This window comes from Heterodontus francisci, chromosome 14 (assembly GCF_036365525.1).
Source record: "Heterodontus francisci isolate sHetFra1 chromosome 14, sHetFra1.hap1, whole genome shotgun sequence".
Lineage (NCBI taxonomy): Eukaryota > Metazoa > Chordata > Chondrichthyes > Heterodontiformes > Heterodontidae > Heterodontus > Heterodontus francisci.
Genome location: NC_090384.1, coordinates 104,349,907 through 104,366,860, shown reverse-complemented (window position 1 = coordinate 104,366,860; position 16,954 = coordinate 104,349,907). Strand labels below are relative to the sequence as shown.

General features: G+C 44.1%; 1 protein-coding gene across 2 annotated transcripts in view; it reads right to left on the bottom strand.

The window, feature by feature from the left end:
- The window catches only part of si:ch211-266k8.4 (TBC1 domain family member 10B), a 155,144-nt gene that overhangs the window by 103,296 nt on the left and 34,894 nt on the right, over positions 1–16,954 (bottom strand). For both annotated transcript variants that reach the window (XR_010976401.1, XM_068046951.1), the window contains exon 9: positions 2,904–3,021. Coding sequence is in view for 1 of the 2 variants with exons in the window: in XM_068046951.1 (XP_067903052.1) it covers positions 2,904–3,021 (118 nt within the window). In the remaining variant the exon portion in view is untranslated. The remainder of the gene's footprint in view (positions 1–2,903; positions 3,022–16,954) is intronic.

The following is a 16,954-nucleotide window of genomic DNA, read 5'->3' as shown; positions in this document are numbered from 1 at the left end:
TATCTTGAAACAGTGACCCCTAGTTCTAGATTCCCCAGCTAGGGGACACGCCCTCTCAGCATCTCATTCTTCTAAACTCCGGGGAATATAGTCCACTCAATCTCTCTTCATAGGATAATCCCCTCATCCCAGGAATGAATCTAGTGAAGCTTCATTGCACTCCCTCTGAGGCAAGTATATCCTGCACCATGTCAGCTATGGCTCAGATGGTAGCACTCTTACCACTGCATAAAAAAGTTCTGGGTTCAAGTCCCACTCCAGGGCTTGAGCACAAAAATTAATGCAGACATTCCAATGTCAACAGAGAGTGAGTGAGCGATTCTTTGAATGCATGAGTATGAGTGAGCGAGTGTGAGTATGCATGGGTAGAGTGTATGAGTGAGTGAGCAAATGTGTGTGAATGAATGTGTGTGAGAGTATGCGTATGTGTGAATGAATGTGTGTCGGTATATAAAAAGAATCCCATATTATCCACATTATAAATAAAGCAGAAAAACCAAAATCTGCTCCAAGTTATCTGAAGAAATTGTTCACCCGTCACCAGTAGCAGGTTGTGTTAACAGAAGTGTAGCTAAAACCACGGGTAAAAGGAAATAACTTTTGGCAACTAAAATTGTTTAGTAAAGACCCGCACTCTCAGGGGGTCTGAGAATGATGCACTGTCGACAGCGCATAATAAAAAAAAAATCCTTAAGCACAGCATGAACAATTGCTGATAGGAAACATCTGGTGACATGGGCATTGGCAGGACAGCAACATGATCTGTCCCATGGGTGTGGAGCTTTCGATTTGGCCTGTGTGTGCAAGGTGTAATTTTCCATTTGAAGAGTTTGCGTTCTAGAGATTCTGACATATCATTTTGGAAAAAATTATATTCGTTCTTGAGATGTGGAACTCGCTGGTAAGGCAAGACACTTATTGACCATTCCTAGCTGGCTGAGAGTCCGAAATGCACGGTTGCAGATCGCACACCATGATTGCCCACATTTCTGAGATGCATCTAGCTCCCACGCCTGAATTTTAAGGATGGAAACTACCACTCAGTTTATCCCAAAGTGCTTTACAGATAATGAAGGACTTTTTGAAGTGCAGTCACTTGTTGCAATGTAGGAAATTCGACAGCCAAATTGTGCACAACAAGATCCCACAAACAGCAATGAGATAAATGATCGGATTAATCGTCTTTGTTCTTGTGATGTTGACTAAGGGATAAATATTGGCCCAGGATACCAGCAATAGTGCCGTGGATAATACGTTCACCTGAGGGGGCAGATGGGGCCTCAGTTTAGTAACGGCACCTCCCGACAGTGCAGCACTCCCTTGGTACTTGCACTGGGAATGTCAGCATGGATTATGGGGGCGAGGCTTGAACACATGACTTTCTGGTGAGAGTGCTACCACTGAACCAGCGATGACACTGAAATATAACTCCGCCATGCCTGCTCTGTAATTTTCAGTAATTGTCTTCATAGAGGAAACATGTTTACTAACAGGATACACCTTCTACAACTTTAGCAACTCAAAGGCAATTTTTTTCAAACCGTGAATATTGACACCACTGTGCCAGCCAATGAGTTGGAGATGGGACGAGACTCTCAGCAGTCTATTTCACAGGAAACATAGTGAATTTACTTCATAAATACAGTCTGTTTAAACAGCATCTCTACAAGCTACAGCAAAGAGTCTACAGTGTCATTTCAAAAGGAGTGTCAATGAACTGCAGCAAATAGAACTCATGACTGAAACTGCAGCAACTTCTCCTGATTCCAGCAAGATTATATCCACAGCAAAATGCAGTTAGTGGAGGATAGTTACATGCTACGCGTGATGTGCATAAAATCAATCCCTGTCACTCACAGGAGTGCGGTCTCCAGGCATTCCTGACAGGAAGATTATCCAATCCTTTCCATTCTCTCCAGGACTTGTGATGTCATTACAGGCAGCCTTTTTTTTTTTAACAAAAATGAAATCATTCTTGGGGTGTGGGTGACAATGGTAAGACTGCATTGATAGACCATCCTGAAATGCCCTGAGAAGTGTTTCTGCTTTTGAGGGCATTAGGAGTCACCCAGGTACAGTGGCACTAGGGTCTTTTTTTATATTCATTCATGCGATGTGGGCATCACTAGCAAGGCCAGCAATTGTTGCCGATCTCTAATTGCCCTCAAGAAGGTGGTGGTGAGCTGCCTTCTTGAACCACTGCAGTCCATGTGGGGTAGGTACATGTACTGGCCACTTAACAGCCCAATCCTGGATGTTGTCCAGGTCATGCTTCAAGTGGGCATGGACTGCTTCATTATCAGGAGTTGCGAATGGTACAGGACAATGTGCAATCATTAGCAAACGTCTCCACTCCTGACCTTATGATGGAGGGAAGGTTATTGATGAAGCAGCTGAAGATGATTGGGCCTAGGACACTACCCTGAGGAATTTCTGCAGTGATGTCGTGGAGTGTATTCCATCACACCCCTGTCTTGTGCCTTGTAGACGGTGGACAGGCTTTGGGAAGTCAGTAGGTGAGAGTAAGTCACTGCACATTTCCCAGCCTCTGACCTGCTCTTACAGTTACAGTATCCATGTGGCTGGTCCAGTTCCAATCCAGTCACTTGCAAACCAGACAGGCAAGGAACTGCAGATCCCCTTACCCAGGGAGACATTAGTGAACCAGCTGTTTTTTTTTAATGGCTAAACAGCAGCTTCACAGTTACTTTCTGCTACCAGTTCACAAATTGGCCTGAATTATTAAACTCATTTCAAGGCTTGGCCTGGTGGGATCTGAACTCTCAACCTCAAGCTGGCAGGTCTGGGTCCAGTAAACACCGCCCAAACACGCACGCGCACACATCTAGTAACAAGTGACAATTGGTGCAGTTTTGGCAATTGCAAGGTGGCATTGTACATACACATCGACAGGGATCCGGAGCAGGGTGGGAAGGAGCACAGAGACATCAGACATAGCGAGGAGACGAGGTTCCAGTAGCTGCAGAATACACAGGCCTGTGCTGAATATTACATTGATACCTAGAGGTGGAAGAAAAGAACAGGATTTCTCATTAGTAATAATTCAAGCAAAATAATCTTCTTTCTCTCTTCTCAGGTCTCAGCCGTGGGGCAGTGAGTGGCAGGCTTTGGGCTTAAGTCCTACCCTGCAAAACTTTGTGAAACCACCTCACTAATTATTAAACATGAGATGAATCCACCTGGGGCTGAAATACAGCAATATATGGTGGTCCTTTTCGGTCCACTTGCACTGCGATCTACTGTTCAATCAAGTTCCCCAATAGTGGAGCTGCCTAAATTCTGGAAATATTTCTAAAAGAGACTACACAATGAAAGTCAGGTCAAGAGAAATGTTTATATAATAGCTGTACTAAAAACTTCTTCACTTCCATCCGTAGAAGTACTTTGCACAATTAAGAAAAATTTGCAGGGCCATGGGGGAGAAAAGGGTGGCAGCATGAGATGAGAGAGATTTTTTTTTTTACGCAGTGAGTTGTTGTGATCTGGAACGCGCTGCCTGAAAGGGTGGTGGAAGCAGATTCAATAGTAACTTTCAAGAGGGAATTAGAGAAGTAAGTTGAAAGGCAGAGTCATGGGAAAAGAGCAGGGGGATTGGGAGTAATTGGATTGCTCTCTCAGAGAGCTGGCACAGGCACGATGGGCCAAATGGCCTCTTTCTGTGCTTCTATGATTCTATAAGATGCCCCTTATAAGAACCTTTCCCCTGCAAGCACCCTCCCTCAGCAAGAATTGCATCTCCGTCCTCACAAGAAGCAGTTAGAACGACCCGTGCAACCTGCCAAGTTTTCTCCAAATTCTCTTGCTCACCTGCAGTCTTTTATATTGATCCTTTTTTTTTTCCCCCAAAATTCCACCTTCTACTCACTCACTGTGCAAAAAACATTTTTTTCAATCACTTTCCTTTCACGTTTGCGTCTTTACAAGGGGACATAATCTTAAAAGTTAGAGCCACGCTGTTCAGGAATGAAATCAGGAAGCACTTTTTCCACAGTGGAAATCTGGAACTCTCTCCCTGAAATTGTTATTGAGGCTGGGAGTTGAAAATCTCAAAACTGAGATTGCTATATTTTTGTTGCGTAAAGGGTATTAAACGATATTGAACAAAGGTGGGAAAATAGAGTCAAGGTGCAGATGAGTCACGATCTAACTAAATAATGGAATAGGCAAGAGGGACTAAATGGCCAACGCCTGTTCCGATGCAACATCAGCAAGGAGTGAGCAGGGCTATTCACCACTGCCTAGTGTACAACGCAACCTTGCAGTGGCATCAGAATCTAGGAGAGCATTGTAACAAAGTATTACAACTTATTTACAGCATGGAAAAAGACCATTCAGCCCTACTGATCCGTGCTGGTGTTTATGTGTCACAAGAGTCTCCTCCCATCCCACTTCATCTGACCCTATCAACATATCCTTCTATTCCTTTCTCCCTTATGTCACATAATTTAGCCAGCTTCATCTTAAATACATCTATACTATTCACCTCAACCACTCCTTATGGTAGCGAGTTCCACACTCTCACCACCCTCTGCGTAATGAAGTTTTAAAAAATTCTTTCATGCAATGTGATCGTCACTGGCAAGGCCAGCATTTATTCCCCATCCCTAATTGCCCTTGAGAAGGTGGTGGTGAGCCGCCTTCTTGAACCGCTGCAGTCCATCTGGTGTAGGTACACCCACAGTGCTGTTAGGGAGGGAGTTCCAGGATTTTGACCCAGCGACAGTGAAGGAATGGCAATATAGTTCCAAGTCAGGATGATGTGCGACTTGGAGGGAAACTTGCAGGTGGTGGTATTCCCATGCATCTGCTGCCCTTGTCCTTCTAGGTGGTAGATGTTGCAGGTTTGGAAGGTGCTGTCGAAGGAGCCTTGGTGAGTTGCTGCAGTGCATCTTGTAGATGGTACACACTGCTGCCACTGTGCACCGGTGTTGGAGGGAGTGATTGTTTAAGGTGATGAATGGGGTGCCAAACAAGCGGGCTCAAGTGATAGTAATGCCATTGAATGTCAAGGGGAGAAGGTTAGACTCTGGCTTGTTGGATGGTCATTGCCTGACACTTGTGTGGCATGAATGTTACTTGCCACTGATCAGCCCAAACCTGAATGCTGTCCAGATCTTGCTGAATGTGGGCACGGACTGCTTCATTATCTGAGAAGTCGCAAATGGTGCAGATCAGTGAACATTTTCTCCTCTGAACTTATGATGGAGGGAAGGTCATTAATGAAGCAGCTGAAGATGGTTGGGCCTGAGGAGCTCCTGCAGCGATGTCCTGAGGCTGAGATGATTGACCTCCCATAACCTCAACCATCTTCCCTTGCGCTAGGTATGACTCCAACTAATGGAGAGTTTTCTCACGATCCCCATCGACTTCAGTTTTTCTAGGGCTCCCTGATTCCACACTCGGTCAAATGCTGCCTTGATATTAAGGGCAGTCACTCTCACCTCACCTCTGGAATTCAGCTTTTTTGCCCATATTTGAACCAAAGCTGTAATGAGGTCACGAGCTGAGTGGCCCTGGTGGAACCCAAACTGAGCATCCTGAGCAGGTTATTGCTGAGTGCTTGATAACATCACTTTGCAGATGATTGAGTGCAGACTGATGGGGCTGTAATTGACTGGATCGGATTTGTCCTGATTTTTGTGGACAGGACATACCTGGGCAATTTTCCACATTATTGGGTAGATGCCAGTGTTGCAGCTGTACTGGAACAGCTTGGATAGGGGCACGGCTTGTTCTGGAGCACAAGTCTTCAATACTACAGCTGGGATGCTGTCAGAGCCCATTGCCTTTGCTGTATCCAGTGCCTTCAGCTGTTTCTTGATGTCGCGTGGAGTGAATCGGATTGGCTGAAGACTGGCATCTGTGATGCTGGGGACCTCAAGAGGAGGCCAAAATGGATCATCAACTCGACACTTCCGGCTGAAGTTGGCTAAAGGTGGATGCAAATGCTTCAGCCTACTGATGTGCTGGGCTCCCCCATCATTGAGGATGGGGATATTTGTGGAGCCACCTCCTCCTGTTAGTTGTTAAATTGTCCACCACCAATCACGACTAGATGTGGCAGGACTGCAGAGCTTTGATCTGATCCGTTGCTTAGCTCTGTCTATCACATGCTGCTTCCACAGTTTGGCATGCAAATAGTCCTGTATAGCAGCTTGACCAGGTTGGTACATCCTTTTTAAGTATGCCTGGTGCTGTTGGCATGCTCTCCTGCACTCCTCATTGAGCCAGGGTTGGTCCCCCAGCTTGAAAGTAATGGTAGAGTGAGGGATATGCTGGACTATGAGGTTACAGTTTGTGGCTTAATACAACTCTGCTGTTGCTGACGGCCCACAGCGCTTCGTGAATTCTCAGTTTAGAGCTGCTAGATCTGTTCTAAATCTATCCCATTTAGCACAGTAGTAGTATGCACCTCTCCATGGCGCATGCCCGGGCGAATGTATTGGCCTTTATAGCCACTCCAGGCGCTGCTCCACAAACCACTGACCACCTCCAGACGCTTACCCATTGTCTCCCGAGACAAGGAGGCCAAAGAAGAAGAAAAGTGTGCACAACACAATGGAGGGTACCCTTATTGTGAAGACAGGACTTTATCTCCACAAGGTCTGTGCAGTGGTCATTCCTACCAATACGGTCATGGACAGATGCATCTGCGACAGGTAGATTGGCGAGAACGAGGTCAAGTAGGATTTTCCCTCCTGTTGACTTTCTCACTAACTGCTGCAGGCCTAGTCTGGCAGATATTTCCTTCATGGCTCGGGCAGCTTGGTCAGTAGTGGTACTACCGAACCACTCTTGGCCATCTCCTACCCAGTGTACATTCTGTGCCTTTGCTATCCTCAGTGCTTCTTCCAATTGGTGTTCAACATGGAGGAGCACTGATTCATCACCTGAGGGAGGGCGGTAGATGGTAATCAGCAGCAGTAATTATTTTTCTGAGTTTCCTTATGGATTTATTAGTGACAATCTTATATTGATGGCCCCTAATTATGGTCCCATCTGCCAAATGGAAACATCTTCTCTACATCGACCTATAAAACCCGATCATAATCTTGAAGAATTCTATCAGGTCATCCCTCAATCTTCTCTTCTCTAGAGAAAAGAGCTCCAGTCTGCTTAATCTTTCCTGATAGTTATAACCCCTCCGTTCTGTTATTAATATTGTGCATCACAACTGAAGTTCATGCAGAATCAGCAGAATCCAGCATTGATGTTGGCTGTTCTCCAGCAACGAGATTTCCTCCATGATCCAGCTTCGCAATCTCTTTAGGAAGTGTTGTGTTTTGACAACTATTGATGCGCTGCACTTCCCAGATCTCAAGCGGATTAGTGTCAGTATTGCTTTTAATTTGTTTTCTGTGGATCAGATCGACAGATAAATATCTTCAGCTGCAAAACTCCCTATGTAACATCACGGGTCAAGAACAGTGGACTCTGCAGCAGTTGTATAAATGGAGAGAAACAAGAGATAATGGTCGAAATCTTCTGTGCATGCTAGGAACCTTGCCCGTTGTTTATCAATATGCACTGACAGATATGTACATTGCTATTCGGGTCATCAATAGAAGAGTGTCATCAATAAATCCAATAGGGAATTCAGGAGAAACGTCTTTACCCAGAGAGTGGTGAGAATGTGGGACTCGCTATCGCAGGGAGTGGTTGAGGTGAATAGTATAGATACATTTAAGGGAAACTTAGGAAACTACATGAGGGAGAAAGGAATAGAAGATTATGCTGATAGGATGAGATGATGATTATGGGTTTGAGAATACTTATGCATGTCTGCTTTAAGTAATCTTTGAGCGTGTGCAGTAGGTTCACTATATTTGGAGTGTAATAGGTAAGTTGCTTCCTTCTCCGTTTCTCTTCCTATCCTGAGGGTGCTACTGGGGCACTCATCCACACTCAGCACGACCAATCTGATCCCTCATTCATCTGGCTTATCTTCATGGTCGAGTCTACAGTGAGTACCAGAGGGCATCACAATTAAGTATAATGCTCTTTCTATCTCTCTCTTTGCAACACCCAGATGCTGACGGATACACTTTTTAAAAAAGAATCTGTTCATGGGATATGAGCATTACTGGCAAAACCAACATTTATTGCCCATCCCTCATTGTCCTTGAAGAGATAGTGAGCCACATTCTTGAACTGCTGCAGTCCGTGTGGTGTAGGTGCACCCACACAAACACACACTCACTGGCACGCACACTCACACGCGCACACACGCGCGCAAAGAGGGCAACAGGACCTGGAACAGAGTCCTTTCAGCCCACCTAAATGAGGTGTACCAAACTGCTGAAACCAAGAGATTTTGCTGAGAGATAAAAAATCAAATTGCATTAAAAGTGCAGCAGACAGCTAGATTACAAAACCTGAAGTTTGAACAAAAATGAGCCTCTGCTGACTCATATTTTAGACTATATTTCAGCAAATGTGATGATTAAAAGCCCCCAATATCTTACTGGAACAATAAAACAATAATTCTAAAGCCTTGTAAATTGTCAAAGTGCAGAAATTCATAATTTAAAAAAAAATGATCTGTTTTCAAAATACATCAAGCGCAAAAACTGTGTTTAACATAAAACAAATGTCAGCTCATATTAAGATACATAAAAATGACATATGGGGCATGTCAGTGCAAACATTATATTAATCTGATCTATATATTATTTATGTATATGTATACACATACCTATACACACCTATAGTTAACCCAACTTTCAAATGAGATGTTAAATTGAGTCACCGTCTGCCCTGTCAGGGAGATGCACAAGATCACATGGCCACTATTTTGAAGAGCAGGTGTCTCTTTGGTGTCCTAGCCAATATTTATACCTTAACCACAGAATGGTTACAGCACAGATAGGGGCCATTTGGCCTTTTGAGCCCATGCCAGCTCTCCAAGAACGATTTAGCTAGTCCCATTCCCGCACTCGTTCCCAGTAGCTCTGCAAACTTTCTCTTCAGGTGCTTATCCGATTCCCTTTTGAAGGCCTTGATGGAATCTGCCTTCACCACACTCTCAGGCAGTGCATTCCAGATCCGAACCACTCATTGTGTAAAAAAAAAGGTTCTTCCTCATGGCGCCATTGGTTCTTTTGCCATTCACCTTAAATTGGTGTCCTCTAGTTCTTGACCAATGGGAGCAGTCTCTCCCTATCTACTCTTGATTTTGATACTTCTATCAAATCGCTCACAACCTTCTTTTCACCGAGAACAGCCCCAGCCTCTCCAATCTATCCCCGTAACTGAAGTTCCTCATCCCTGGGACCACTCTCGTAAATCTTTCCTGCACCCTCTCTCAAAGCCTTCACATACTTTCTAAAGTGCAGTGCCTAGAATTGGACACAATACACCAGTTAAGGCTGAACCAGTGTTTTATAAAGATTCATCATAATTTTCTTAACCATTACCAATATCATTAAAACAGCTAAACTGGTCATTATCTCATTGCTGTTTGGATGTTTGTGGGATCTTGCTGTGCGTGCATTGGCTGCCATGTTTCCTACATTACAGCAGTGACTATACTTCAATAGTACATCGGCTGAAAAGCGCTTTGGGATGTCCTGATGTGAAACGTGCTATATAAATTCAAGTTTTTTTTGTATATATATGTACTACAGAAAAGAGAGATAGAGATGGAACTATAGCAGATTATATTTGTGGTGCCCCATATAATTTTTAAAATATTTTATGTATGGGCCACATACAGAAGATGGACCCCAAACGACCAGAAAGGTGTTTCACTAATTTAGCTGACGAATTGACCGGAGGGATTGGAGATATTTCAGCAATGTTATCAGTCAAACCCGTGGACTGCTAAATACTACAGACAGGCTGTCAGGTCAAAAAGGCAACTTCACACTGCTCTGAGGGGTCACTGAAGGCATTCTGAACAAGTATTATTCATTGTACTGACAGCAATGCAGTTTGTCAGCAGCAATAGAAAAATAACTTGAGAGGCTCATGAAGATGGCCCTGGAGTGCTAGAAATCCAAAATAATAAAATCTCAAGCTGGCTTTGTGCAAGTTAGAGAGGAAGGGAATAAAATGAGAAAGAAAAATTTTTATTTATATAGCACCATTCACAAGCTTAGAATAGCACTGAGCTTTACAGCCAAAGAACTTTTGAAGTGTAGTCACTTACATAGGAAATGCAGTAGTCAATTTGCACACAGCAAGCTCCCATAAAAAGCAATGTGATCACGACCAGATAATGTGTTTTAGTGATGTTGATTGACTGATGAATATTGGCCAGCCAGGACACCAGGGATAATTCCTCTGAGCTTCTTCAAAATAGTGCATTGGGATCTTCTACGTCCACCTGAGAAAGCACACAGGGCCTCAGTTCAACATCTCATCCAAAAGACTGCAGCCCTGACAGTGCTGCGCTCCCTCTTACTGCACTGGGAGTGTTAGCTTAGATTTTCGTGCTCAAGCCTCTGAAGTGGGACTTGAACCCATAACCTTCTGACTTAAAGGTGAGAGCACTACCCACTGAGCCACAACTGGCATCCGATGCAGTAAATTTAAGACTGGTTAAGAGCGATTGGATCTGAACCTCGGTTTTATATAAACATTTTTGGAGACACCCAGGTTCAGATCCGATCGCTCGTAACCAGTCTTAAATTTACTGCATCGGATGCCAGTTGTGGCTCAGTGGGTAGTGCTCTCACCTTTAAGTCAGAACTAGGGAGCACAATTTCAAATTAAGGGGTCTCTCATTTAAGACAATGAGGAGAAATTTCTTCTCTGAGTCATTAGGGTTTGGAATTCTCTTCCCCAGACAGCAGTGGAGGCTATATCATTGAATATATTCAAGACTGAGTTAGACAGATTTTTGATCTACAAGGAAGTCAAGGATTATGGGGGGCAGGCAGGAAAATGGAGTTAAGACCATAATCAGATCAGCTATGATCATATTGAATGGCAGAGATGGTTAGAGGGGCTGAATGGCCTGCTCCTGCTCCTTTTTCTTATGTCCTTATAGATACCTCTACACTGAAGTAGAGAGGGCCGAGTGTGTACTTAATAGAAAGTTTTTTTTTAAAGGAGAATAATGAAGGGTCGGATAAGGAAAGGCACTTCCTTCTGGTTAGGGAAATAGTGTCAAGGAGACATCAATTTAAAAGGGTCACTAAGAGAGTGAGGAGAGGGATAAGGAGAAAGTTCTTCCTACAGAGAATTGCTGGAACAGGAGAGTGATTTGCCACAGGGAGTGGTTGAGGCAGAGACCATTGCAGCTATTATGGGAGAGTTGGATAAATGTTCGAAGCAGAGCAAGATACAGGGCTATGAGGAGAAAACAGGGTAGTGGCGTCAATTTTAGGTTGCTACAGTAAAGAGTTGGCACAGCAATGATGGGATGAATGGACTGTTTGTGTAGTAAGCCTCTAAGGTTCTAAATTTCCTATGTGCTGGGTTAACTTCAAAACAGTGCAATGAAGTATTGGTTATAATCTTACTCTAAATGCACACAAGAACAGCACTGAATGCAATTTCTAACTGTACACATCTCAAGTGGGTATATGCATTGGAATTGTGAATATATACCTAGAAACATAGGGACAGCTGTAGTATATGAGTAATAACCACTCAACCAGCTACTGGCACTAATGCCAGCCCCAAAGACTGATTGTGTTGTTACAGTATTTAGCATTGGTGAACCTGCTCTGCAACTTTACAGGCCAGTTCCATAGGAACAACCTGCATTTATATAATGCCTTGAATATAGGCAGATGTCCCAAGGAGAATTACAGGAGCAATTATCAAACAAAATTTTCCACTGATTTACAGAAGGACATATTAGGACAAGTAGCAAAAGCCTTGGTCAAAGAGGTAGTTTTAAGGATCAAAAGGAGGAAAGAGGGGCAGAGAGGCTTAGGGAGGGAATTGCTAGCTTAGGATCACAGGTAGCTAACGGCACGTCTGCCAATGGCGGAGCGATTAAAATTGGGGATGCACAAAATGCCAGAGCTGGAGGCGTGCAGAGATCTCAGAGGGTTGTGGGGCTGAAGGAGATTAGCGATAGGGAGGGGCGAGGAGACAAGAAATCATAGCTATCATAGAAAGCTTAAGGCACAGAAAGAGGCCACTTGGCCCATCGTGTCTGTACCGGACGAAAAACAATCCACCTAATCTAATCCCACCTTCCAACATGCAGATTACAGGATTTAAGGTGCATATCCAGACTCCTTTCGAATGAGTTGAGGGTTTCTGCCTCGTCTGTTTTCCCTGGAGCGAAGGAGGCCGAGAGGGGACATGATAGAGGTATATAAAATTATGAGAGGCATAGATAGGGTAGATAGCCAGAGTCTGTTTCCCATGGTAGGGGTGACTAAAACTAGAGGGCATAGATTTAAGGTGAGAGGGAGGAGGTTTAAAGGGGATCAAAGGGGTAAATTTTTCACACAAAGAATAGTGGGTATCTGGAATGAGCTGCCTGAGGAGGTGGTGGAGGCAGGAACAGTAGCGACATTTAAGAGGCATTTAGACAGGTACTTGAATGAGCAAGGCATAGAGGGATATAGAATTAATGCAGGCAGATGGGATTAGCATAGACAGGCAATATGATTGGCATGGACGTGGTGGGTCGAAGGGCTGTTTCTATGTGCTGTACAACTCTATGACTGACACTTTCAGGCAGTGAGTTCCAGATCCCCACCACCCTCTGGGTGAAAAAGTTTTCCTCATCTCCCTTCTAATTTTTCTACCAATCACTTTAAATCTATGCCCCCTCGTCACTGACCTCTCTGCTAAGGTAAATAGTCCATTCAATTCCACTCTATCCAGGTCCCTCAAAATTATGTACATTTCAATCAGATCTCCCCTCAGCCTTCTCTGTTCCAAGCAGAACAATCCCAGCCTATCCAATCTTTCCTCACAGCTGCATTTTTCCAGTCCTGGCAACATCCTCGTAAATCTCCTCTCTACCCTCTCTAGCACAATTACATCCTTTCTGTAATGAGGTGACCAGAACTGCACGCAGTACTCAAATTGTGGCCTAACTAATGAGTTATACAGTTCCAGCATAACCCCTCTGCTCTTATATTCTAAACCTCGGCTAATAAAGGAAAGGATTCCATTTGCCTTTTTAACTGCCGTATCAACATGTCCTGTTACCTTCAGGGATCTGTGGACATTCACTCCAAGGGCCATCAATTCCTCTACACTTCAGTATTTTTCCATTTATCGTTTATTCCTTTGCCTTGTTTGACCTCCCCAAATGCATCACCTGACACTTCTCCTGGTTGAATTCCATTTGCCACTTTTCTGCCCATCTGACCAGACCATCGATATCTTCCTGCAGCCTACAGCTATCCTCCTCGCTATCGACCTCATGGCCAATCTTTGTGTTGTCTGCAAACTTCTTGATCATGCCCCCTACATTTACATACAAATTGTTAATATATACCACAAAAAGCAGGGAACCCAGTACGGAGCCCTGCGGAACACCACTGGAAACACCCCTCCAGTCGCTACAACACCCATCAACAATTACCCTTTGTTTCCTGCCACTGAGCCAATTTTGTATCCACCTTGCTGCTTTTCCCTGTATCCCATGAGATTTTAGTTTTTTAAACCAGTCTGCCATGTGGGACCTTGTCAAAAGCCTTGCTAAAATCTATGTAGACCACATCAACTGAACTACCCTCATCTATTTTCCGTGTTAAGTCTTCAAAAAATTCGATCAAGTTGGTCAAACAAGATCTTCCCTTAACAAATCCATGCTGACTATCCTTGATTAGCCTATGCCTTTCTAAGTGACAGTTTATCCTGTGTCTCAGAATAGATTCCAATAATTTGCCCATTACTAAGGTTAGACTGACTGGCCTGTAATTATTCGATCCATCCCTCGCTCCCTTTTTAAACAGAGGTACGACGTTTGCAGTTCTCCAATCCTCCGGCACCACACCTGTATCCAGTGAGGACTGGAAAATGATGGTCAGACCTTCTGCTATTTCCTCTCTTGCTTCTTCTAACAGCCTAGGGTACATTTCATCTGGCCCGAAAGATTTATCAACTTTCAAGGATGCTAATCCCATTAATACTTCTTCCCTCCCTATGTTTATCACATCCAATACTTCACACCCCTCTTCCTTAACTACAATATCTGCATTGCCCCTCTCTCTTCTGTAGACTGACGCAAAGTATTCATTAAGAACCATACCAACGTCTTCAGCCTCTACACATAGGTTACCTTTTTGGTCTTTTATGGGCCCTACTCTCTCCTTAGTTATCTTCCTACTCTTAATGTATTGATAAATCATCTTTGGGTTCACCTTGATTTTGCTTGCCAATGTTCTTTCATACCCTCTCTTTGCTTTCCTAATTTCCTTTTTGATTTCACCCCTCCACTTTCTATACTCCTCTCGGCTTTCTGTAGTATTGAGTTCTCTGTGTCGGACATAAGCTTTCCTTTTCTGCCTTATCTTACTCTGTAGGCTCCTTGACATCCATGGGGCTCTAGATTTGACCGTCTCACCCTTTTTCTTTGTGGGAACATGTTTACCCTGAATCCCTTGAATCTCCACTTTGAATGCCTCCCACTGTTCTGACACTGATTTATCTTCAAGCAGCTGTTTCCAGTCCACTTTCGCTAAATCACTCCTCAGTTAGTAGAATTGGCCTTGCCCCAATTGAAAACTCTAACTCCTGTTCTATCTCTGTCCTTTTCCATAATTATGTTAAAACTGACTGAATTATGATCACTACTACCAAAATGCTCTCCCACTTCCATCCTTCCACCTGCCTGTCTTCATTTCCTAAAACTAAGTCTGAAACTGCATCCTCTCTTATAATAAAAGCAAAATACTGCGGATGCTGGAAATCTGACCCGAAACGTTGGCTCTGCTTCTCTTTCCGCGGATGCTGCCGGACCTGCTGAGTGGTTCCAGCATTTCTTGTTTTTATTACTGCATCCTCTCTTGTTGGACTTGCTACATACTGGGCAAAAATGTTCTCCTGAATGCACCTCAAGAATTCTGTTCCCTCAATTCCTTTCACACTAAAACTCTCCCAGTTAATACTGGAGTAGTTAAAATCCCCTACTATTACCGCCCTATTGTTTGTTTAGATTTAGATATACAGCACTGAAACAGGCCCTTCGGCCCACCGAGTCTGTGCCGACCATTAAGCACCCATTTATACTAATCCCATATTCCTACCACATCCCCACCTGTCCCTATATTCCCCTACCACCTACCTATACTAGGGACAATTTATAATGGCCAATTTACCTATCAACCTGCAAGTCTTTTGACTGTGGGAGGAAACCGGAGCACCCGGAGGAAACCCACGCAGACACAGGGAGAACTTGCAAACTCCACACAGGCAGTACCCAGAATTGAACCCAGGTCGCTGGAGCTGTGAGGCTGCGGTGCTAACCACTGCGCCACTGTGCCGCCCTTCTTGCACTTCTCAGAGATTTGCCTATATATCTGCTCTTAGATCTCCTTCCGACTGTTTGGGGGTCTATAGTACACTCCCAGCAGCGTGATTGCTCCTTTTTTGTTCCTTAGCTCAATCGATATGGCCTCATTTGATGAACCTTCCAACATATCATCCCTCCTCACAGCTTACACACGAGAGGGATTTGACAAACAAGAATGAAAATTTTTAAATCAAGGTGTTTCAGGAGCGACAGCCAATGTACGTCCGTGAGCACAATGGGTGATGGGCGAACAGGACTTGGTGCAAATTAGGATATGAACAGCAGAGTTTTTGATGAGGTTTACAGAGGGCGGAAAATGAACGATCGATACCAGAGGCCACAACGACAAGGTGCATCCTCTTCAACAAGTTGTTTTTTTTTTAATAAGGGCCACACAGAAATAGCTCTCAATCCCGTCTATTCCAAATTGGAATCTCTTATAATTTCAATACTGTTGCAGATTAGTTCAGCTGGAATGATTGAACTGAGTGCGCATTTGTAGTTCTCTACTTCCTATTGTGAAAAATCACATTGGGAAACTGCTCTGCTGGATGGCAACCACTAAGGGCCACTAAACTCAGAAATCCTCTCTGGGGAAGGGATGGAAATTTATAAAATTCCAGATTGACTTCAAGTTGCTCTCTTGCACCTCTCAGTGGTTGGTGCAAGAATTCCAATGCATGAAAAAAGATTAGAATCTTCGAGCACAGAAGTAGGTCACTCGGCCCATCGCGCCTGTGCTAGCTCTTTGAAAGCGATCCAATTAGGCCCACTCCCCTGCTCTTTCCCCCATAGACAGGCAATTTTTTCCGCTTTAGGCATTTACCCATTTCCCTTCCGAAAATTATAAAGTCGGCTCCATAGCCCCTTCAGGAAGTACATTTTGGATCATAACGCGTTGCATAAAAGCAATTCCCATCTCCCCTCTGGGTCTTTCGCCAATTTCCGTAAATCTGTGTCCTCTGGTCACTGACCCACCTGCCACTGGAAACAGTTTCTCCTTATTTACTTTATCAAAACCAGGAGTGTCTGTGGCTTTTGTTTTTGTAAAGTAGGTAGGCCCGTATCAGAGTCTGGGAGGGAGGACCGACACAGCAGTGAGGAAAGGGGGGTCCCACACATCATTAAATCCAGGATCCCATTCATTGCCATGTTTATGTTTCAATGTTGCTGCTGTCTGTACCACAAGCTCATACGTGTACACTTGTTCTCTTAGCATTGAAACTTTTAATAGGTAATGTAGTGCAGTGGGTCATGTCCTGGAGTTTAGAAGAATGGAGAGGTGATCTCATCGAAACATACAAGATTTTGGGAGGGCTTGACAGAGTAGATGCTGAGAGACACAGTTTCCCCTGGCTCAAGAGTCTGGAACACAGGGGCACAGGGGTCGGTCATTTAGGATTGAGATGAGGAGAAATTTCTTCACTCGGAGGGTTGTGAATCTTTGGAATTCTCTACCCCAGAGCTATGGATGCTCAGTTGGTGAGTATATTCAAG